This window comes from Diadema antillarum, unplaced genomic scaffold (genome assembly GCF_040938485.1).
Source record: "Diadema antillarum isolate AM-2024a unplaced genomic scaffold, OU_Dant_1.0 seq00000389_RagTag, whole genome shotgun sequence".
Lineage (NCBI taxonomy): Eukaryota > Metazoa > Echinodermata > Echinoidea > Diadematoida > Diadematidae > Diadema > Diadema antillarum.
The window spans coordinates 560,725-583,125 of NW_027271386.1; the positions used below are offsets into that span (position 1 = coordinate 560,725).

Genomic DNA, 22,401 nt, shown 5'->3' on the forward strand with positions numbered 1-22,401 from the left:
GGGGTCCAAGCGTGCTGTACTTCTTTTTGTCACTTTACTGTGTAATTCCAACCTTATCGCCTCTCTTTCTCTCTCTCCCTCTGTCTCATTCTATCTCTTGGTATTTCTATGTATCATCACTTTCACCACTGCTAATTTCAGCAAATACGCAAAGTCATTTCTGACAAGACATTTATCCAATCTGAATACAATCAACTTGAAAGTGTTGTGGACTTGCACTCCTTAGAAAGAAGCTGATTACAAACTAAAGGTGTTTTAAATACAATCTGTCACAATCGAATTCACTGAACCAAGGAGCAAATATTTCAATATTTTGCAATTGTACATGCATACACAAATTGCATGGAAATATAAAACCCTCTCTAATAGAGAAAAGTTGCGGTATAACAAATTAACTTTAAATTTAGTAGACTGTGATCCATGGAGAGTCAACCATGATGTAAGAAATATTCCTCAACTCGCACCTTCACACCACACAAATGGTCACAAAACACAAAATCTGAACATAAAAACAAATTCACTGGACAATTCTGTCAATGAAGTCGGGATACAACACCCGCTTTATTTGTGGACCTGTTGAGTTCACAAGCCACTGGTTCTTGACAATATGTAAGATTCACCACAACCAGCACAGTATGGCAACTACACTGAGTGTGCCCTTCAGAGGTATTTACATGATATAACTATTAAAGATAATCCAATTACATAATACTCCTACATGACGAGGTTGGTGGTGTCCATGTGCTGCAACATTGACATTTTATTGGAGTCAGACAATATTTTTCTGTACAAGTGTTTTGCTGTACAAGAGTGCGTTGTGCCTGTGTCAAAGTCGGCATCTGTAAATTGGGGGTGAATGTTTGAAGACACACCTTGATATGGTCAAAGCCAATAAAATCACACACACACGTGTTCAATGTGAATCTGTTTTTCGAAATTTCATTTGGCTCAGAGGCGATAGGCTACTATGTATAACAATGATGGGAGAACGGTGTCGGTCACTGCCATTTTTTCATATAAATGGCTTCATTTAGGATTAACAAAAACAAGAATACCAAACTATGTATTCACTGGTGCAATCTACTAAGTACACATCTTGAATGGTTTCATTCACTTTCCCCATGCCCTCGTCATGTATCATGGGAGAAGCATTATACTTATTAAAATATGTATTATAATTACAAAATTTGGTTCTTAAAATATTTCAACACCAATCCTCGTGACAACATACACATGGTATATTATCATTTTTGTTGCTTTGAATCGCTCGGTCACTCTCGTGATGGTCAAACAGCACTACATGGAGAAAGAGAGAAGAAATTTAAATGACTTTCAACCAAACATTTGGGGCAGTTCACATATCAGGGGAGCGGCATACTTAAGACTTCTTCAGAGAACCACATGATGTGGATGAGTACAGGACAAAATTTATGCGAGAGGATATGTCATAGAGGGATAATGGAATACCCATAATTCATAAATATGATAAAACAAATAGTGGCTAATGTCCACATCACACACTTGACCATCAAAGCAAGAAGGATGGGTGTTGTTACTGTACAATCCCCATTATTTCTGACCAGTTGTAATCATGAATGCTTTATTGATGCCTGCTCACAGTCACTGCTGGTCAAACATCAGCAATGCGTCCTCTCCGTCGCTAATCTCCCACCCAGCTGATTTGCCAAGTAAGTGATGTTAAGTCAAAGCCCTTTGTTTTTTCGATTCAAAACCAAATAAATGCCTCGTTGAGACCTTTGGATTGGTGGCAGAGGTCCTTACGCCGTAGCCGAAGCCTTCTGCTGTTTCTCGTGATACTGCTTCATCCTCGCCTCCAGCTCTGGACGGTAATGGCGGATGAGACCCTGGGAGGTGAAACATTGACAAGACTTTCAGCATCCATGCAAAGGCACAAATTTTAAGGTGAAATTCATGGCACAACATCTATCATTGTGTATTTGCCTTCCACTGTCCAGGTAATATTTTAAGAACAGAATTTGTGAAGCCAACTTCTTCTTTAGGTAGCAAAGCAGAAATTTTTCACACAGATTTTAACACAGAAATATGATTATTCTTCAATGATTCTTAAATGACATTTTAATCTATGTGCTATCATTCATGCAATGCAGAACACTGGCACTGGTCTGACGGTCTCAGGCCGGTGAAAATCACTGTTGGACCAGCAACTTTTCATGGATTCCTAAATTTATTGGTCCAACATGATAGGCAAAATAACTAACAGTATCAATTTCTCAAAAGAAGTCAACCATATTTCAGCCTACAACTATTACTTAATAATGCAGGATCACTGCGGAGCTTGAGATTTGGTTCACTGTTCATGTCCCTCATCTCTGGAAAAGAAGATGCGCATGTTTGCAAATTTCTCTCACCTGTACTGGCCAGGCAGCCCCGTCTCCCAGAGCACATATGGTGTGACCTTCGATCTGCTTGCTGAGCTCATACAGCATGTCAATCTCGTCTGTCTTGGCGTTACCCTCCACTAAGGATCAAACAGGACATGAGAAGTAATGTGAAGGACTGCACAAAGTGGAACATGGACTTGTTTGCGCTGTCAGTGAAAATATAGCAAACCCAAATAAAAAGTCCACAACTGGGAAACTACATAACTTAACATTAGCCGAAGTAGTATTACTTTTGGTATAAACTTACAACTTATTTTGTACAGTTGAACCTCTCTTATCCGGCCTCCCTTTATCCGGATCTCTCTATTATACGGACGCAATCTCGCTGAGATTTTTTTTTTTTTATAATTACGGGAGGAAAGTGGGATTCCCAACTCCTTGAGAACTCCTACACAAACACACATGAATTACATATTACTTCCAACATGATTAACATACATTATATCAAATTTCCTTCCAAATTGCTTACCTTCAGACATTTTAACATCCCTAAACATCCCCAAATCATCGCAAGAACAGGGACAGATTATGCGCTTGAGTCTTCTCATATCGCATTGCCACATATAGGTCCATACACAGCCGTCGATATGACTAGATAGACATGCATTGTTTCGAGTCATTGGCTGAGCAACGAATGATATTGAACACTCAAAAATTGTTCACACACAATACACACACAAAGAGAGAGAGGGAGAGAGAGTGTGGGGAAGAGAGCAACCCAATCGCAATGCGCTATCACTTTTTACCTTGGGCCCGGTACGGTATTAGGTAATGTAGCTGTCTGTTACTGAGTGTAACAATGAAAAGGTTGCAGTATACACATTACTACATGTGGTACTACAATGGGCTACATCAGTACATGTGTATGTATATGTATATGTATAAAGCATTGAGTCTCCCGTATCCGGCCAAATCCCTTATCCGGATGAGCCCCGGTCCCGACTTGTCCGGATACGAGAGGTTCAACTGTACTTTAAAATACAAACAAGAGGTAGCTGACGTCAAATCTCAGACTTTAAAATGTGACAGAATACTTCAGCCTTTCTGTTCTGTAATCTACATTTCACATAGTCTTGCGCAGACACATACACATACACACACACACACACACACACACACACACACACACACACACACCTTAACATCACACACGCCCATTTGGAATGATAGAATTTCAAGTCTTCGTTCCAGACTTACCAAATCTGTTCATGATCTTCAACATCCAGCCCGTTCCTTCACGGCATGGGGTGCACTGTGGAGAAAGCATGTCAACATTACTTAGCTGCCAGAGAAGAGTTTGTGTCTTGTGACAATACATCAAGGGATATCTACAGGGTTTTGAGTCATTTGTTGCCAATGTTATTTTTCCTTTCCAAATTCCAATTTCTTTGGCGAAAAATGACAGTAATTACAAGTCTTCTGGAAAAGAGACCATGTCAGATGCAGCTACCACCTAGAATATGATGATGTGAGACTTACCACTGATTTCCATTTTTTTTTTTCGGTTTTTTGTTTTACATGATGCACAAGAACATCATATACATGACATAGCGTAAGTAATATTATGAATGAAAAATGCTTTTGAAAAAAAAGGAAGAAAAGATGGTGACACCGCATGCGAAAAACATGACAAGTTTTATGCAAGAAACGTCACAGCACTACATCATCTGGGCCCCGTTTCATAAAACTTGTTATCAGTGATAAGTTGTGATAATTGTTATAACTACTGAAATCCTTGCATCTGATTGGCTGAGAGCAAATTTGTCATAGAAATGTTGCAGTTGTCACTGATAACAAGTTTTATGAAACGAGACCTAGATCTCAAACAAATACAAAGGGTACATTATGATGACACCTGATATTGTAGCTGATCAAGACTTTCACATTGTACACTTGGTTTTTTTTTTCATAACACTTCACTCCGAAATGCTTTGTTACTTCTGAATTTGTTAGCTTGATCTACTACAATGACATTAAATCTTCAGCACTTCCTTTATCAAAATCTTCCCTACCATACTTTAAAAGTCCCAGTGCACTTGAAGCATGCTGAATTTGGGGGAGGCAAGACGGAAGTCTATAAGACAGGACAGGGAGTGAACAAGGAAGGTAAGAAAGAAGTGAAGTACAACTGCTGACTGTTGTAGGCAATAAGGACGATTTTTGATTGTGTGGATAAAGATGCTCTCGTTTTTTAGCAGAACAAACTGTTTGTGATCCACTCATTACGTACACCTAGTTAGAACCCATTCCCATTTTTGGTAGCCACTTCCCCCAATATGACCATCACGAACTAACGGCTCCGCCTCCAGTCAGCATGATTTTTAATGCATCTGACAACATCATCCATCCTAGAATCAAGAATGCCATGAACTCTGTCATACACACATTTTCTATTCTAAAATGCCGGAGAACCAGGGGCAGACACAATTTCATTGAATGGCACCATCATCTACCGCAGTCCACAATGTAGACACGAAAATCAAAATCACCCTCAGTACCCTACCTGGCCGCAGCTCTCGTGCTTGTAAAATTCGATGAGTCTGGCGATGGAGCGGATGACATCGGCCTGCTTGTTGATGACGATGAGGGCGGCCGTCCCCAGACCGGTTTGAGCTTCAACCAGGGCATCGAAGTCCATCAGGACATCGTTACACACGCTGGATTTTTTTTAAAGCAAGAAATGAAGACAGGAAAATGGTTTAAGCAATAAATCACACAGGGGACCTTGTCTTTATCAGCTGATAAAGACTACTAAAATTTTATAATCCTCCATAACAATTCATAATAAGCTTCAATAATGTCAACTCAATAAAGCAATAACACTGGCAGCACTAAGTACATTCATTATTCATCAGAGAATACTTTGCAATACAGACTTTAAAGTGAATATGACAGCTTCCTCAAGGCCCTACCACAGAAAAATAATTGCAACTATTAACAAGGAAAAGTAGAAATTACGCGGTGCGTAATATATGTCCCCGCCGGAAGTAGGGCAATTCCGTATGGGAAGGGCAAAAACAGCAAAATTCAAAGTTAAGTAAATGCTCAGAAATTTAAGTTTCCCGTACAGACGGATTGTTGTATTTACGGAAACAAAAAACCCTTTTCCAATAACTTTCCTCGTTTTTGTTGTACACACTTTTAAAGTTGGGAGACTATTTATTGTATTCATCTAAAATTTTGCGATATTAAATGAAAATTCAAAATGAAACAACTTAAATATCTCTCTGCTTTAACCATACTTCCACATCTTTCTTCCTATGCTTCAACAATCACATTCAATGAAGCATTCAGTCGCTCTCATTATGATATTTTTTTGAGAAACTTTCAAAATCTACTGACAAATTAATGTAATTCCGTTACCATAAAAATGAAAAAAGTTTTCTCCTGAACAAACTAATCACTGATTTTTTCTCCCCTTGTAAATTTTTTCTCTACATGTGACTCCCTGAAAACTCACAAAACATTTTGTGAAATATCTCCTTCAGTTCTTCTGTAATTGTGGTAACGGAATTACATGGTAACGGAATTACACGCACATCTAATATGGAAGAGAATGACATAACCTACTTTTGTGCCAATATGCACGTGAACTGTTCATGAAATAGCTTCAGGGCATTATCATTGAGCTTAACAGTGTTAGTGATTGGCAGTAAAGGAGTGAAAGTTGAAATATATGTATGGTATGGTACACTGACATGACTCGGCATAGCTGGATGCCTCTGACAGTGAGTCCTAACATCAGGGTACACGCTTGACAAGACTTCTTGTGCTGAAAGTCTCCTCCCTTCTTTCACCTTTTCTCATGCACAAGAACTACATGGAGACTGTGCTAACTGATAACTTTATAAGGTTTGCTACAGATACCCATTCTCAAATATTAAAAATCATACTGAATTCTGAGATATCAATGTATTGTCTTGCTAAAAAGTCTCATGGTTTCATACAAAATCTAAGTATAGTGACGAGGGACTATTGAATGGGTGTGATGCAGCATAAATTGAACAAAGGTTAGAAAGAAGAGGAAGGACATAAAATTTCTTTAAAATGAAAAGAGAGCACTGCTAGTGCTACTGACAGGGAGAAATGAACAGGATAATTTTGTGAGGAAAGATCAAGAATTTAAGAGAAGGATCATACACATTGTGATAGAACCAATTAGAAGTCATTATTTGACATGGGATGCCCACTGAATGTGACACCTTTGATCTTTTTGTATGCTAAAGGCTTTATCATCACCAAGTCGATAGTCTGACCTTTTATTGAACATGTCCTGTTTTCATCCTCAAGTCCTTTATCTTTAATGGTAAGTGTATGACTATGACCTTCTTTCATCTGTTTCTTAGATCTTTCCTCCACAGAGACTATGTATTTTTATTTTCATGCCCATTTGATACAGAGCATCTGCTACCCTTTGAAATTTGTTCTTTAATTTAATCCTTTCTTTTTAAAAGGAATAAAGACAAAAACACCATTTATGATGAACATTTCCCCAGTCAGTAATTGTGATACAGCTCTAAAATAAAACATTTAGGCCTATACTTTCCCATCCTAAGAAGATTTTAAATATTAAAGTCAATGGGCTTCTGCTTCTACCTTTACTCTTCATGTTACCATTTGCTGTACAATCCAGTTTCCTTTCATACAAGTGCCATTACAGTGTATTTTATCATTTGCTGTCAGGCAGTCAAAATACAACTTACTGCAAAAGAGAAGATGCACACTTCTTGTAATTAAATGGCAACACTCAGGATGAGAAAATAGACAAAGTCAAAGAAGAAAGACAGAGACAGGAAACTTGTAGGAAATTCATAGGCCAAGTCATGATTACAGTCGATGATCAAATCACTGTGGTGTTTCTGAAGACATCATTTGGAAATTTTGTGTGGTCAGAAGTAAATACTAACATTATTCACAGGTTGATTAATCTGACTCTAACTCAGTGAGTTTGCAGATGGATAAAAGAGGCCCTCTTACCTTTCTATGAATTAACAGAATTTGGTGGACTCACTATAATGGTTCAAAAAGTTGTAGTTTGTCAAAGTTATTTTGCTGTATTCTATTTCATTTTAGTTTAGTTCATTTTAAGTAGGACTTACACTGTAAAAGAATTATCAAATTATGCACTACATTATATACCAGGGGGCAACTTCAGCTATTAGTAAAATGTCACAAGTTTTTAGTGATTAATATAAGCCACAACATATAAATAATAATGATTGAGCACTGGTGCAGTACCATAATCATATAAGAAAATTTTCTTTTCAATTTATGATTGAATTGTAATTTGTTATATTTGTCATTGAACCATAATTCAGGGCTGCACACTGGCGCCGGTCCGACGGTCAAAGACCGGTAAAAGTCACTGTCGGACCGGTAACTTTTCAGGAAATCCACAAGTTACCGGTCCGACATGACCAGTAAAAAAAAAGCATTGGTGGGGTCAGTAGAAAGAAAAAGAGCAGCCCCGATCAGGAAGAAACAGAATGCAAGATATCGCACTGTTCAACAAGTTTTACGCAAGTTTTCGTTTATGTCTACCGGTGCAATTTGTACAGTAAACATATATTAGTTTTGAGCACTAGCAGTCGACCAGTTATTCGCGCTCGCTTGCGCATTTGGCGCTGCTCACGCACTGCCATGCAATGCAATACATGCAAAGCAAACGATGCAAAGCATGTATGTACAGTGTAACTGCTTTTCGTTTGCTTGCGATCGGCGGTCATGCCAGACAAGAAGCATTGATAGAAGCGCACGTATTTCTGGGTCATTTTACTCATGATTTTTTAACGCCAGATCAATCCGATCCCGGCTTCGCAGCAGCGTGGCAGTTATGTTAGAACTAATTTACTTGTGTTGATTTTTAGAAAAAGTAAAAAGACATTCAATATTCAGCGATACAGTAAATGGATCTGATTGCGTTTATTTTCGTTTTACACAGTCATTTCACAGATGAATATTTTCATTCGTTCAGAATGGTCTCATAATGAAGAAAGGCGCAAAAAGGATCACGAAATCGGCCCTTCCGTGTACTTTTTAAGAACGCATGCACAAAATGTGAAGAGATAATACTAGGGAGAAAAAAAAAATCATAAAATCATCGCAGTCCCGCTTACATATTTGAGGTAGAAATCGTCCCAAAAAGGATTATGAATTTGACCGGCCGCGTCGTATCTTTCAAAAGCTTATGTACGAAATGCGAAGAGATTATAGAGGAGAAAAAAAAATAAATAAAGGACACATTTGGTGAGTGCATCATAAAAGATAACAGCCAAATAACAATTCATGAAATCAACGCAATCCCGTTGAAATTTGAGGAAATAATAGGCGCAAAAAGGATCTTGAATTCAGTCCTGCATGCCGTGTTGGTTATCAAAAACACATGCACAAATGCGACAAGATTATCGGGAGAAAAATAAAAAAACACATTTTTACCCTTCTGGTGCGTGCATTACAAAAGATTACATCTGAAGTAATTCATGAAATCGCCACCATCCCGCTGATATTTGAGGTAGAAAAAGGCGCAAAAAGGATCGTGAGTTTGGCCGTGTCGTATACCTTTTAAGAACACATGTACGAAATGGGAAAAGATTAGCGGGAGAAAAATAAAGGACACATTTTCACCCCTTTTGGCGCTTGCATCATATAGGTTACAGCCAAATAGTAATTCATGAATTTTTCGCAATCCCGTTGGAATTTGAGTAAACAATAATAAGCGCAAAAAGAATCTCAAATTCCGCCCTGCATGCAGTGTAATTTGCAAACGCATCCACAAATGCGAAGAAATTATCGGGAGAAAAATAAAGAACGCATTTTCAACCCTTCTGGTGCATGTATCACAAAAGATTACAGCCGAAATTAATAATTAATGACATATCGCAATCCCGCTGATATTTGATGTAGAAATAGGCGCTAAAAGGATCGTGAATTCTGCCGTGACGTATAGGCATGTACGCAATGCGAAGTGATTATTGAGTGAAAAATACAGGACACATTTTCAACCCCTTTTGGCCCGTGCATCATAAAGATTACAGACGAATAATAATTCATAAAATCATCGCAATCCCGTTGAAGTTTGAGGAAACGATAGGCGCAAAAGAATCATGATTTTTGGCCGTGTCGTGTATCTTTTAAGAACGCATCTACGAAATGCGAAGAGTTTATCGGGGAAAAATAAAGGACACATTAATTTTTCAACCCCTTTTGGCGCGTGTATCATAAAAGATTACATCCGAAGTCATACATGAAATCATCGCAATCCCGCTCATATTTGAGGTAGAAATAGGCGCAAAAAGGATCGTGAATTCGGCCGTGTCGTATACCTTTAAAGAACGCATGTACGGAATGCGAAGAGATTATGGGGAGAAAAATAAAGAACGCATTTTCAACCAGTATAGCTGGTGCGTGCATCACAAAAGATTACATCCGAAGTAATTCATGAACTCGCCTCAATTCGGCTGATATTAATTTTGATGTAGAAATAGGCGCTAAAAGGATCGTGAATTTGGCCGTGTCGTATTTGCATGTACCAAATGCGAAGAGATTATTGGGAGAAAAATACAGGACACATTTTCAACCCCTTTTGGCCCGTGCATCACAAAGATTACAGCCGAATAATAATTCATAAAATCATCGCAATCCCGTTGAAGTTTGAGGAAACAATAGGCGCAAAAAGATTTATGATTTTTGGCCGTGTCGTATATCTTTTAAGAACGCATTTACGAAATGCGAAGAGTTTATATCGGGGAAAAATAAAGGACACGTTTTCAACCCCTTTTGGCGCGTGTATCACAAAAGATTACAGCCGAAGTAATTCATAAAATCATTGCAATCCCGCTGATATTTGAGGACACATTTTCAACCCCTTTTGGCCCGTGCATCATAAAGATTACAGCAGAATAATAATTCATAAAATCATCGCAATCCCGTTGAAGTTTGAGGAAACAATAGGCGCAAAAAGGATCGTGAATTCGGCCGTGTCGTATACCTTTAAAGAACGCAATGTACGGAATGCGAAGAGATTATGGGGAGAAAAATAAAGAACGCATTTTCAACCATTCTAGCCGGTGCGTGCATCACAAAAAGTTACATCCGAAGTAATTTATGAAATCGCCACAATTCCGCTGATATATTTGAGGTAGAAATAGGCGTAAAAAGTATCATGAATTCGGCCGTGTGAAACATCTTTTAAGAACGCACGTATGAAATTCGAAGAGTTTATCGGGAAATAATAAAGGACACATTAATTCAACCCCTTTTGGCGCTTGCATCATAAAAGATTACAGCCGAAAAGTAATTTATGAAATCGTCACAATCCCGCTGATATTTGAGGTAGAAATAGGCGCAAAAAGTATCGTGAATTCAGCCATGTGGTGCATCTTTTAAGAACGCACTTACGAAATTCGAAGAGTTTATCGCGAAAAAATAAAGGACACATTTTCAACCCCTTTTGGCGCGTGCATCAGAAAATATTACAGCCGAAGTAATTTATGAAATCGTCACAATCCCGCTAATATTTGAGGTGGAAATGGGCGCAAAAAGGATTGCGAATTCGGCCCTGCATGTCGTGTACCTTTCAAGAACGCATGCACAAATGTGAATAGATTATCGGGAGAAAAATAAAGAACCCCTTGTAGCGCGTGCATCAGAAAATATCACAGCTAAAATAATTCATTAAATCGTCGCAATCCAACTGACCACCAAGAGCAGGTTACAAAGCAAGTTCGTGCGCCGATGTTTAGAAAAAGTCACAAACGCATTTGATACAATCTGATTTTGTTCATTATCATTTTACACTGTAATTCACAAACAAACATTCTATTTTCTTCCTTTCTTTTCTTTTTAAATTTCTTGTGCAATAAATAAAGCAAGTTTTCCAAAAAAATATTAATCTGTAAAATGTACATGGGTGGGGGAGGGGGTACGTCCATAAAAAACAAGAAAATAAGTTTGCAAGTCATTTAATGGTTTTTTTTAGGTTGTCATTGTTGACCGGTAAATTTTCTGTTCGGACCGGTAAAAAATGGTAAAACGGGGCATTTACCGGTCCGACAGAGACAGGTTGGACCGGCAGAAAAAATGGGTTAGTGTGCAGCCCTGCATAATTGCATCTTTTCACTTAGCAAATTAAAAGTTTCAAGCATCCTTTGTATCAAACATTGTGTTCAATGATGGGTATGCACACTGTGATCTTGCACTGTAAATTGGCACTTTATGATTTAGATTTAAATTCAGTGTCAATTCGGACAGTTTTTCATTATTTTCTTGTGCGTGTGCACATAATGTTTGTGTCAATACTTGTATGAAATTAACACATATTATCAATTATTGGCATATTTAGGAAGAAGAATTTAACAGAGAAATCTGTCTTGCATGATATCAACAAAAGAAATACAAGAAAATTTGAGTATTGTTGACTGGATTTATAGAATTGTACTTGTGTAGGGCTATTCTAGCGTAATTCCGTTACCATGTGTCATAGATGTCATTTACCTGCAGAGTGTGAAATTCTTAACTTGAAAGTAGACAAATTTTGATGGATGTGGTCCTTACAAGTTACGAGATCTTGATTGACATAGTTACAACTTCAAATCACAGTTGTTAGCATGAAAATTTTATATTTTTTGACAATAAAAACTAATTTGTCACCTATGCACTTGAAGCAGTTCAAGGTCAAAGGCTAGAGAGTACTTATTTAGTGGTTATATTATAGCTAAAGGCATAAACAATCTTTATCAAGACATTTCAGAATACATGAGTACCAAGAATGTGTATTTTTTCCAATGTATTTCAGAAGGCGTAATTCCGTTACCATTTGTGTAATTCCGTTACCACTGACTTTCCAGGGAAAAAGCCTGCTGCTGTGAAAATGTGATGAAATATTTAAAAAACAATACAACTAAATTGAAGTTGACACAATCAAAGATGACATCAAACAACAACCTATAGTGTATGTGTTATAGATTTCAGAGAAACAACTCCCAAAGTCAGAGTTGAAGTTGTGACTCAATTCTCTGGTAATTCCGTTACCATCGGACATAGACCTCCTTTGTAACCAACCAAGTGAGAACATTTAACAAATTTGTATTTGGGGTGACAGTTTGAGTACCTCTGCATCTTTTAAATGTATCAAGAGAAGGCAAAGTAACCAATCCAGTATACAGGGTGAAAGAATATGAGCCAAAATTCTCTGATTTGTAATTCCGTTACCGCGGAATTGCCCAGTAGCATTTTGTAGCAAATGTACAATACAGGTCAAAAATCAAGGTCAAAGGTCAAATAAGTCAAAGGTCAAAATTCTACGTAGAAGTTCTGAAGCCCTCACCTGGTGCCACCACATACATCAAACGGAATTGAAATCGGGTTAGAAATGGCGAAGGAGTAGCATTTTGTAGCAAAATATACAATACAGGTCAAAAATCAAGGTCAAAGGTCAAATAAGTCAAAGGTCAAAATTCTGTGTAGAAGTTTTAAAGCCCTCACCTAGTGCCATCACATAAAGCAAACGGAATCGAAATCGGGTTAGAAATGGCGAAGGAGTAGCATTTTGTAGCAAAATGTACAATACAGGTCAAAAATCAAGGTCAAAGGTCAAAGAAGTCAAAGGTCAAAATTCTATGTAGGAGTTTTGAAGCCCTCACCTAGTGCCATCACATAAAGCAAACGGAATCGAAATCGGGTTAGAAATGGCGAAGGAGTAGCATTTTGTAGCAAAATGTACAATACAGGTCAAAAATCAAGGTCAAAGGTCAAAGAAGTCAAAGGTCAAAATTCTATGTAGAAGTTTTGAAGCCCTCACCTAGTGCCATCACATAAAGCAAACGGAATCGAAATCGGGTTAGAAATGGCGAAGGAGTAGCATTTTGTAGCAAAATGTACAATACAGGTCAAAAATCAAGGTCAAAGGTCAAAGAAGTCAAAGGTCAAAATTCTGTGTAGAAGTTTTGAAGCCCTCACCTAGTGCCATCACATAAAGCAAACAGAATTGAAATTGGGTTAGAAATGGCGAAGGAGTAGCATTTTGTAGCAAAATGTACAATACAGGTCAAAAATCAAGGTCAAAGGTCAAAGAAGTCAAAGGTCAAAATTCTGTGTAGAAGTTTTGAAGCCCTCACCTAGTGCCATCATATAAAGCAACAGAATCGAAATCGGGTTAGAAATGGCGAAGGAGTAGCATTTTGTAGCAAAATGTACAATATAGGTCAAAGGTCAAGGTCAAAGGTCACGACTGAAATTCTGTGTAGAAGTTTCAAAGCTCCCATGTAGTGCTATCATATAAAGCAAACAGAATCAAAATTGGCTCATAAATGACAGAGAAGTAGCAAATTGAAGATTTTGATCACACACGGACGGACACACGGACGGACGGACGGACGGACGGACGGACGGACACACGGACACACACACGTACGGAGCCCGTTTCATAGTCCCCTGCTCGAACTCGTTCGGCGGGGACAAAAACTGATATCTATTCAATACAAGGTCAGCTCCTAAGCTCCAACTGAATTCATTCCTATCTGTGATAAGTGACACATCATTGAAATACGCAAGAGAGAAAACATTAATTCCCATAATTGACTGCTACTCACTCTTTAGGTATAAGAGGGGTGGAGGATCCACCAGGGATGACTCCAAGGAGGTTGTCCCAGCCCCCTTCCACCCCACCAGCGTGCTTCTCAATCAGGGTCTTCAGTGGGATGGACATGGTCTCCTCAACGGTGCACGGGTTCACAACGTTGCCCGAGATGTTGAAGAGCTTGGTACCCGTGTTGCGGTCGCGGCCAAACCCAGCGAACCAGGGTGCACCCCGCCTGCAGATGATCTGTATCGGAGAACATCATGATGATACTAAAGTGACGCCATTGTTCAAACAGAAACATCTACAGGCCATTCAAATGGATAATGAAAGCACCAAGTGTAAACAGCAACAACATACAGGTCAACATTTCATTATGGATATGATTGTTTCTGAAATGTATTCTACTACCAACCAGCAATGTCAGAAGTGCTCACATTCTCTCACATACTGACAGTCTACATGTTTATTCCTTCCTGTGCAAAGGACTTAGGACAGTGTGCACACTGCTATGGGGTTTTCTGTGCCAATCAGCACTAAAAGCACTCAAAGGGTTTCAGGAATTCCACAATATGATGAAGGTTCAAGTAAAAGGTAATCTTCATCAATGACTGCACTGTAAAACTCATCATGATTCTTGACTCAGCAACGAAAATACACTGTTAAATTTTTCCCATAGTTCCGGATTTATATCATCAAGAAACTGGAATATTGCAGATATTTTCATCAAGTAAGCATTAGGTATAACTCATTCCATAACTTTCACTATAACTGTCTCTGTCATCATCATTATCACAATCATTATCATCATCCTCATCACCATCTTTTTCATCATCATCATCACCATCACCACCATCACCACCATCATCACTACTATCATCATCACTATCACCACCATCACCATCATCATCACCATCATTATCATTATCATCATCATCATCATCATCATCACCATCACCACCATCATTATCATCATCATCATCATCATCATCATCCCTACCACCATCATCACTATCACCATCATTATCATCATCATCACCACCATCACTACCATCATCATCACCATCAACACCATCAACACCACCATATTCATCATCTCAACCACCATCATAATCATCATCATTATCAGCATGACAAAATTCAGCATCATCCATTTACTTCATATATCCCCTATACTCTGCTGCCAGTTATACAAATCACATTTTGTACAGTAACTCCTCCTCATCAAAATCATATTATTGCTATCATACAACTATCTGTTTCCACGTAGCAGATAACTCACTGGTGCCACGGCAACGGTCTCCACGTTGGCCACAGTGGTAGGGCATCCAAAGACACCAACATCAGCTGGGAAGGGTGGCTTGAGGCGGGGCTTCCCCTGCTTGCCTTCCAAACTCTCAATCAGAGCCTGCACAGAGGGACATTGAATTAACCAGTCCAATTCAACTTTCTACTTTTCAGTACTACAAATTCCTCACGTCAAAAGGCAAGAGAGATGCTTTTTAGTTTTTTTGGCGGGAGCTAATGCTCACTCCTCCTCTTTTTATTTGCTACACTGGCTAAGCAAAATATCCTGACATCCTCTGACAGTCACAAATCTGTACATCCAGCAGAGCATGCTGAATACAAGTGAATTTCCCCCTACAGGGCAGAGTTGAGGAAGTCGAATGCAAGGTAGGCTACTTGGCTTTTTTTTTTTTTTGCCTCTAGATAGTTCTGTTCATTGCGGGGAGTATCCCTCAAAGGACATTGGTTTACAACACTGAACAGAATTACTGATTGTTCTCTGAGGTCAATAATATCAGTTCATTTTAGCTGCTGTATCATTGAATTCAAAACTGCAAAATCACTTTTTCAATTTATGAATTGTCAAGTTTTCATTTCAGATGTCCATTTGACATCTCAGGCATTGACAGGAAGAGGAGGAATATTTCCCTTTCCCAATCTTGTGTTTATAGCAGTTGTATCAGCTAGTGACACATGTAATGCTTATTGCTTAACACTAGGACAGGAGAAATTTGATGAAACTTCCTTGCTTGCAAACCGGATTTAAATTTGCACAAAAAACAACAAATGAAACAAACAAATAAAAGTACAGGGCACCAGTAATTAACAACAGTACTTGAAAATGTACCAACTTCATTTGAAAATATGAGTGCAGACTATTAATCAAATCTTACTGTTTCCTCTCCACAAATGTAGGCTCCTGCTCCCCTGTGCATGTAGACATCAAAGTCGTAGCCGGATCCACAGGCGTTCTTCCCGATGAATCCTGCCTCGTAGGCCTGGCGTGGGCAAATCAGAGCAGAGTCATGATGGCATAGTGCAAAGGCAGCTCTCACAAATAATTGGCACATGTCAGTGAATGTCAATGGAATTTACGCTATAAGGAGTTCTGCAGAAAACCTCCTATGTGACACATTAAAGGGTGTGTACAGTTCTGGTTGAGGTGAGGATTTGGCTTTTAACATTTTGCGAGACATTCAGAAACCACTCTTTGAGATGTCAAAGAGCACGCAATTCTAAGGGGTATAAAAAGTTTATTTGATGAAAATTGGTTTTGAAATGGCTGAGATATCCAAAAACAAGGTGAAATAAAGAGATCCTAATAAAAGGCGTGGCCTGTCGCCTTTTATTATTATCACTTTTTTGATATCTCAGCCATTTGAAAACCAATTTTCATCAAATAAATGTAGAATCTTTCTTAAAATTACACGCTCTTTCATATTTCATATGAGGTTTCTCATTATCTCACTTAGGAATGTTCAAAACATGAATCCCCACCTCAAACCACTACTGTACAGCCCCTTTAATATTGGAACATAAGACTCTTTAGAAGAGGAACCAAGGAATTACACTGCATGGAAGTGCCGAGAAAAATCATAAATTCCCGGAGCATGGTAGTATTGTTGTGCAGCATAGAGACAGGCTGTGTCATAGTGGGAACCTACTCCTTCTCTTCCATGCTCCTGTCCATCAGATTTTTTTGTTTGTTTGCTGTTGTTGTTTTTTAACATCGTGGTCTTGTCATGAATAATGCAAACATGACAAGCCATCACTTTTTAATAGTCAAATGTATACCATGAAAGCACACTGTTACGAGTTGCAGGAGGGAAGGAAAGCATCATATTTCCTCCCCTTATCATGCACCTACCCCTACTCCTGTTCAAAACCTCTTCAAAAACCTGATTACACCCAGATTGCAACAATCTAGCTCACTTTCCTGTTATGAAAGTTCAGCTCTCTTCCTATGGAATAAGATTTCTCTTGAACCGAAGAGGCTTTGTGTTCATGGATGCCTGCTAATGTTTGCAAACTATTCGACTGATAAGAAACTTTTTCCTTGATGATAAAAAATGACAACTAATTTCTTTGAAAGTGTTTGCATACAGCTCGTTTTCTGGTCAACATTACTATACATGAAAACGTCAGTTGAAAGGTGTTATAACACCACACAATATCTGTGCAGTGGGACTTTTCTCCCTCAAACAGACAAAATGGTGAAGGACCATTGCATCACTTCTTACCTCTTTGATGGCAATTTGCATATTGGAGGCCTCATTGTAGAATTCCCCCCTGATGTATATGTAGGCTGGAAAGATAAAAGAAAAAATGAGACTCGTCAGTATAAAGCATATACCCCTTTTACCCCCCTAACGCTATCTCCAGGTGAAATTCCAAGAAAGTTGCTAAGGGTGTAACAGAGTATTACCATTCAAGAGTTGATGACAAATTCATATTTTCAGGAATGCTTCATGGTGGATGCCACAGCTCAAGAGAAAAATATCATAATTTGATGACATCTACAATATTCCACAGCAGTCTCTCGCAAGTTGGGAGGGTGTGTCAAGACAGTACAACAAACTGCAGAGGTTAAACTAGTTCTCTTCAACCCTTTTCACCAGCTCATCCCAAGATTTTCTGAATAAGAATATTTCAGACGACTGAATAAAAATTGCACTCACAAACTCTGAAAATTACCTGCATTTTTCTCTCTTTTTTTTTTTTTACAAGAAACCACACAAAAAAAAGGCTGGAAAAGATGGCTAATCATCATCGTAATTGACACCCCCTCTGATAATGCATGAGAGAAAGGTGTCCTTTTGACCACACTTTGAAGACAATCCACATCATTTAGGAAATCTGTTCAGAAACACAGTCTGATTGCAACGCTCATAACAGCATTATGCAAATAATTGCAGCATCAAAATAGTGCCGATTACCCCGGTCCCACTCTGATTTCACGACTAAGTAATACAGATATCATCAGCATAACTGAGTTTACAAAAGGGGTATTCAAGTCCCACTCTAACTCACCCGCCCTGGCACCCATGGCTCTGCCAGCCACCAGACAGCCCTCTACCAGCTTGTGGGGGTCATGTCTCATGATCTCACGGTCCTTGCACGTTCCTGGTTCACCCTCGTCGGCATTGACCACCAGATACTTGGGTCTGGTGGGAGAACAGTCAGCAAAGAGAATTGTCAGCTGAATTTTAACAAAGCCTTTCAGTAACAGTATGTTTCATGATCGTAACAACTTCACTTCCTCTGCAGATTAAACATTGTACCAAGTCTTCTTCATATCTCCCTAGCAAACGCTATCACACACACATACACAAATGCACAAATAAATTGCACACAACATACAGACACACAATAAATCAGTTTGTAGCCTCCAATGTATACAAATAAACAAACACAGACATCTGTAAAGAGAATAGAACCTCTGCAATCGAGTCATTAACCATTTCTTCATGTCCATTTCATACATAACCAAACACAAAAACTGTCCATCTTGCACTGACACAAAAACATCTACTCAGTAGATCAGCATACATGTAAGCACACAAACACATGCATTGGCCTATCACCAGAAAAGTGGAAAGATTTCATTTGACTCATCTTCCATTTTCCCTGCCCCTAAACTCCCCCTCCCCACCACCACCACCATCACCACCACCATCACCACCACCACACCCTCTTCCCTCACCTGCCATCTGAGGGCTTGTTCATGAAGCCCCATTTCATGCCGGTGGGGAACCCTGCTCCACCCCGCCCCCTCAGTCCCGAGTCTCGGATCTCCTTCAGAATCCAGTCGTGGCCTTTGAGGAGAATCTCTTTTGTCTTGTACCAGTCACCCTGCCAGAAATAAATTAGTTTTCAGTATGATATTGAAAAGGAAAAGTACCAGTAAGGTAGTCTTCAGTATGAAATTGACAAGGAAAAGTTGCCTAAACAGTTATACCTCTAGCTGTCTGACTTTAACCTTTGTAACAAAATTCTGAGTTATGTTAAAATGAATATGAAGGGGCAAACTACAGTTGTATCAAAAGCATTCTAAACACTAGTTTCTGTTTTTCATAACTTGTAATGCCACATATATATATCTGGGTCTTGAAATAGACCAACAACTTCAGGAGCATGTTTAGTGTTAGAGTTTCTAATCTATCAAATGTATTTTATATATGATAGTTTGTTTTGTTTGTTTTGTTCTGGGTAATTCTACTCTCAATAAGGTTCGGTCAAACATTCAAATGCTTTGGTCATCACATATTTGGGAAGTCATAGCCATAAGTCATTATCAATAGCCTGACAGACATCCTGAGCAATGCAACATTGTGGACCATGCATCTTAAAAAGGTTTTCCTGCAAATCTTCTATGAACTAGCTGCAGGACTTTGTCGGCAAAACATGAGTTTCTGCCTATAAACAAATCCTTGTCTGTCAGCCAAAGGTGGTCACTCTTTGCTTCATGCTATCAGAAACAAGACACAAGCAAGTACACTGACAGTTGCACCTTAAAATTGTTCACTAGTTCTCAATAATCTTCCTTCTTTTTTTTTACCTGAAGTTTTTGAGATTAATTGCAAACTTAAAAGGACAGATTCTAAGAGACAAAGCAATACAACTACAAGACATATTTTCAACATACATTATATGTCACCTGTGTAGCCAGAATTATTAATGCAATGTATACCTGCATAGTGACTAACAGGCAGGGAAAATCATTACTTCTGAGTATTCCCCCACAGCAAGCGACTCTAAGGATTCCAACTTGCATGCCCATTCAGTATGTACAAACAATGATTCTTATGACGTGCTTTCTTCATTAATGTAGGTGTTTAAACCATTTTTTTTTTAAGTATAATTAAGAAAAAAAAAAGAGGGTTATTTAACCCTTTTCATACTGAATTCTGAAATGCCTATAGACTTTACACAGGCCACCAGGTTCCCGTACGGAACGGGTTAATATGTCATCTGGCACACAACTACCATTCTTCCCCATACACAACTCACAGGATGAAAGTCATTACATTTACACATGTTAATACCACTCATTACCAGGACATATTTTGCATTTAACTCTTGTACTTACCCTGGACATGGCACCCTTCAGCTTCCAGTCATGCCTGCCGTAGAGGTTGGTGAAAATTCTGTCCTCATCCTTGAGTGGATCATTCTGTTCACAGGAAGTAAAAAAAAAAAGACAGAACACTAATAGACATTGCACTTTTGACAGAATAGTTACAGAATTAACACACCTAGTTCAATATTCACTCAAGAATTTGTCCACAAATAGGAAATTTTCTCAACATAACACAGAAACAGAATAGGACTTTTTGGTTACATTTTGGTTTTCTTTCTTCTTCTTTTTTTTTTCTTTCTTTCAAAGAAAAGAAGACATGTGAATATTATCCAGTCTGTTTTGTTTTGTATCTTTTTTATTTTTTTGTTTATTTATTTTCTTTTTGCTGCTCTCTATTTTTCTTACAGAGTTCAACTGTTGTCATATTTCCTGTCAAGCATTTTCTTCTTTAAAATACCAACACTAAAAATGGAGCTAGACAGGTAGGCCTACAGTTCAACACATGCTATCAACAAGATAAAGGCAGATTTTCCAGCCTTTTAATTTGTTGTTTTGTTTTTTAATATGTGGTGATTTACATACATGGATTGGTACATGTACGTAGTTCCCCACAATGATCCTTGAACAGTGGTAGCTCAAGGGTTCCTGAAAGGCACTGAACACAAATACATGTACATTGTATAGTGGGAATGCATACTTTTTTTTTTACATTGCTTTTATATCTGTTCTCTCAAATATCAAATCCCTGCCATAAGGCATCTAGGGCATAGGGGAACTACAACCCTACCATGCAAGATGTCTGGTCGCCTCTATACCACAGATGAACTCATTGAATGTGGCTGGCTAATTTACCAATATACTTACACGGTTGGGATTTGCACTTCTTGATACTGATGATGTGGCAAAGCTGCATGTTGCTTGTGTCTGTAACCGACCTGCAATGTTGAAAAAGGAAAATTGAACAGTTGACCATTACAAATAAACTGCATACCAGTAATTTATTACTCCACAGATCTATATGTAGGGGATAGCCACACCAGGCATTTGTACATCAATGACATCAAGATCAAGGTATGAGCCACCACTGGGCAAGTCCAAGATAACGCGCACGTTACGTATGGGACATTCAGAGACTTTTATGACCTGAAAAATAGTGTTAATGGCCTTTGATCATATTGAACTTCATCATGGTGATTGATATCTAGAAGAAGTATAATCATGTAAAAAATTGAGAAAAATGACCTTGACAATTACATTCTAGAAGAGAAAATATGTGCCGTTACGTATGGGACCAGAAAAATTTTGTTTTTTTGAACATTTTTTTCAACCTCAAAACTCTCTGAAAGTATATCATTCTACAACTTGTAACTCACTGTGATGAAAGTCACAACACTCAAGATTATCACAGTTAAGTTTCATGTCATTAGGCAAAAAGCTCTAATTACAGGTTCTAATTAAAGACAGACATGACGTGTTACGTATGGGACAGTTACGTATGGGACAGTTTGTCCCCCATTCATTTAGTGTGTGGAGAACCATGTTTATGGGTATTTTGCATAATTATTGAAGTAAAATCAGTTGAAACTACTCAAATACTGATCCAGATTGTCAAGGAAACAATATTCCCAAAATATTCACCATCATAATCATTATTCAATCATATTTTTATATTTTTATGACCAACCTGGGTATGCATGCCGTTTGTCCCCCATTCGTTTAGTGTGTGGAGAACCATGTTTATGGGTATTTTGCAAAATAATCTTGCAAAATACCCATTTAAACAAATTTTTGCATAATCATTGAGGTGGAATCAGTTGAAATTACTCAAATACTGATCCAGATTGACAAGGGAACAATATTCCCCAGATATTTACCATCATAATCACATTCAATCATATTCTATATTTTTTATGACCAACCTGAGTATGTATGCCTATTTTTATCAGGATAGTTACTACTGAAAAATTGAATAGTTTAAAGTGTTTACTTGCATTGATGAAGGGCAGTTTGCCATTTAGTTTCAATAAAGAACAACT

At 38.3% G+C, this 22,401-nt stretch overlaps 1 protein-coding gene across 1 annotated transcript; it reads right to left on the reverse strand.

Moving 5' to 3' along the window:
* Window positions 1-1,778: 1,778 nt before the first annotated feature.
* On the reverse strand, window positions 1,779-21,195 carry LOC139731952 (NADH dehydrogenase [ubiquinone] flavoprotein 1, mitochondrial-like). The gene is made up of 12 exons (XM_071642823.1): window positions 21,181-21,195; window positions 20,375-20,458; window positions 18,989-19,137; window positions 18,316-18,449; window positions 17,526-17,590; window positions 16,179-16,283; window positions 15,281-15,406; window positions 14,012-14,244; window positions 4,927-5,080; window positions 3,621-3,675; window positions 2,391-2,500; window positions 1,779-1,865 (listed from the first exon to the last, which is right to left on the reverse strand). Exons 1-12 carry the CDS (start codon window positions 21,193-21,195, stop codon window positions 1,779-1,781), a joined length of 1,317 nt encoding a protein of 438 aa, XP_071498924.1.
* Between the last annotated feature and the right edge of the window lie 1,206 nt (window positions 21,196-22,401).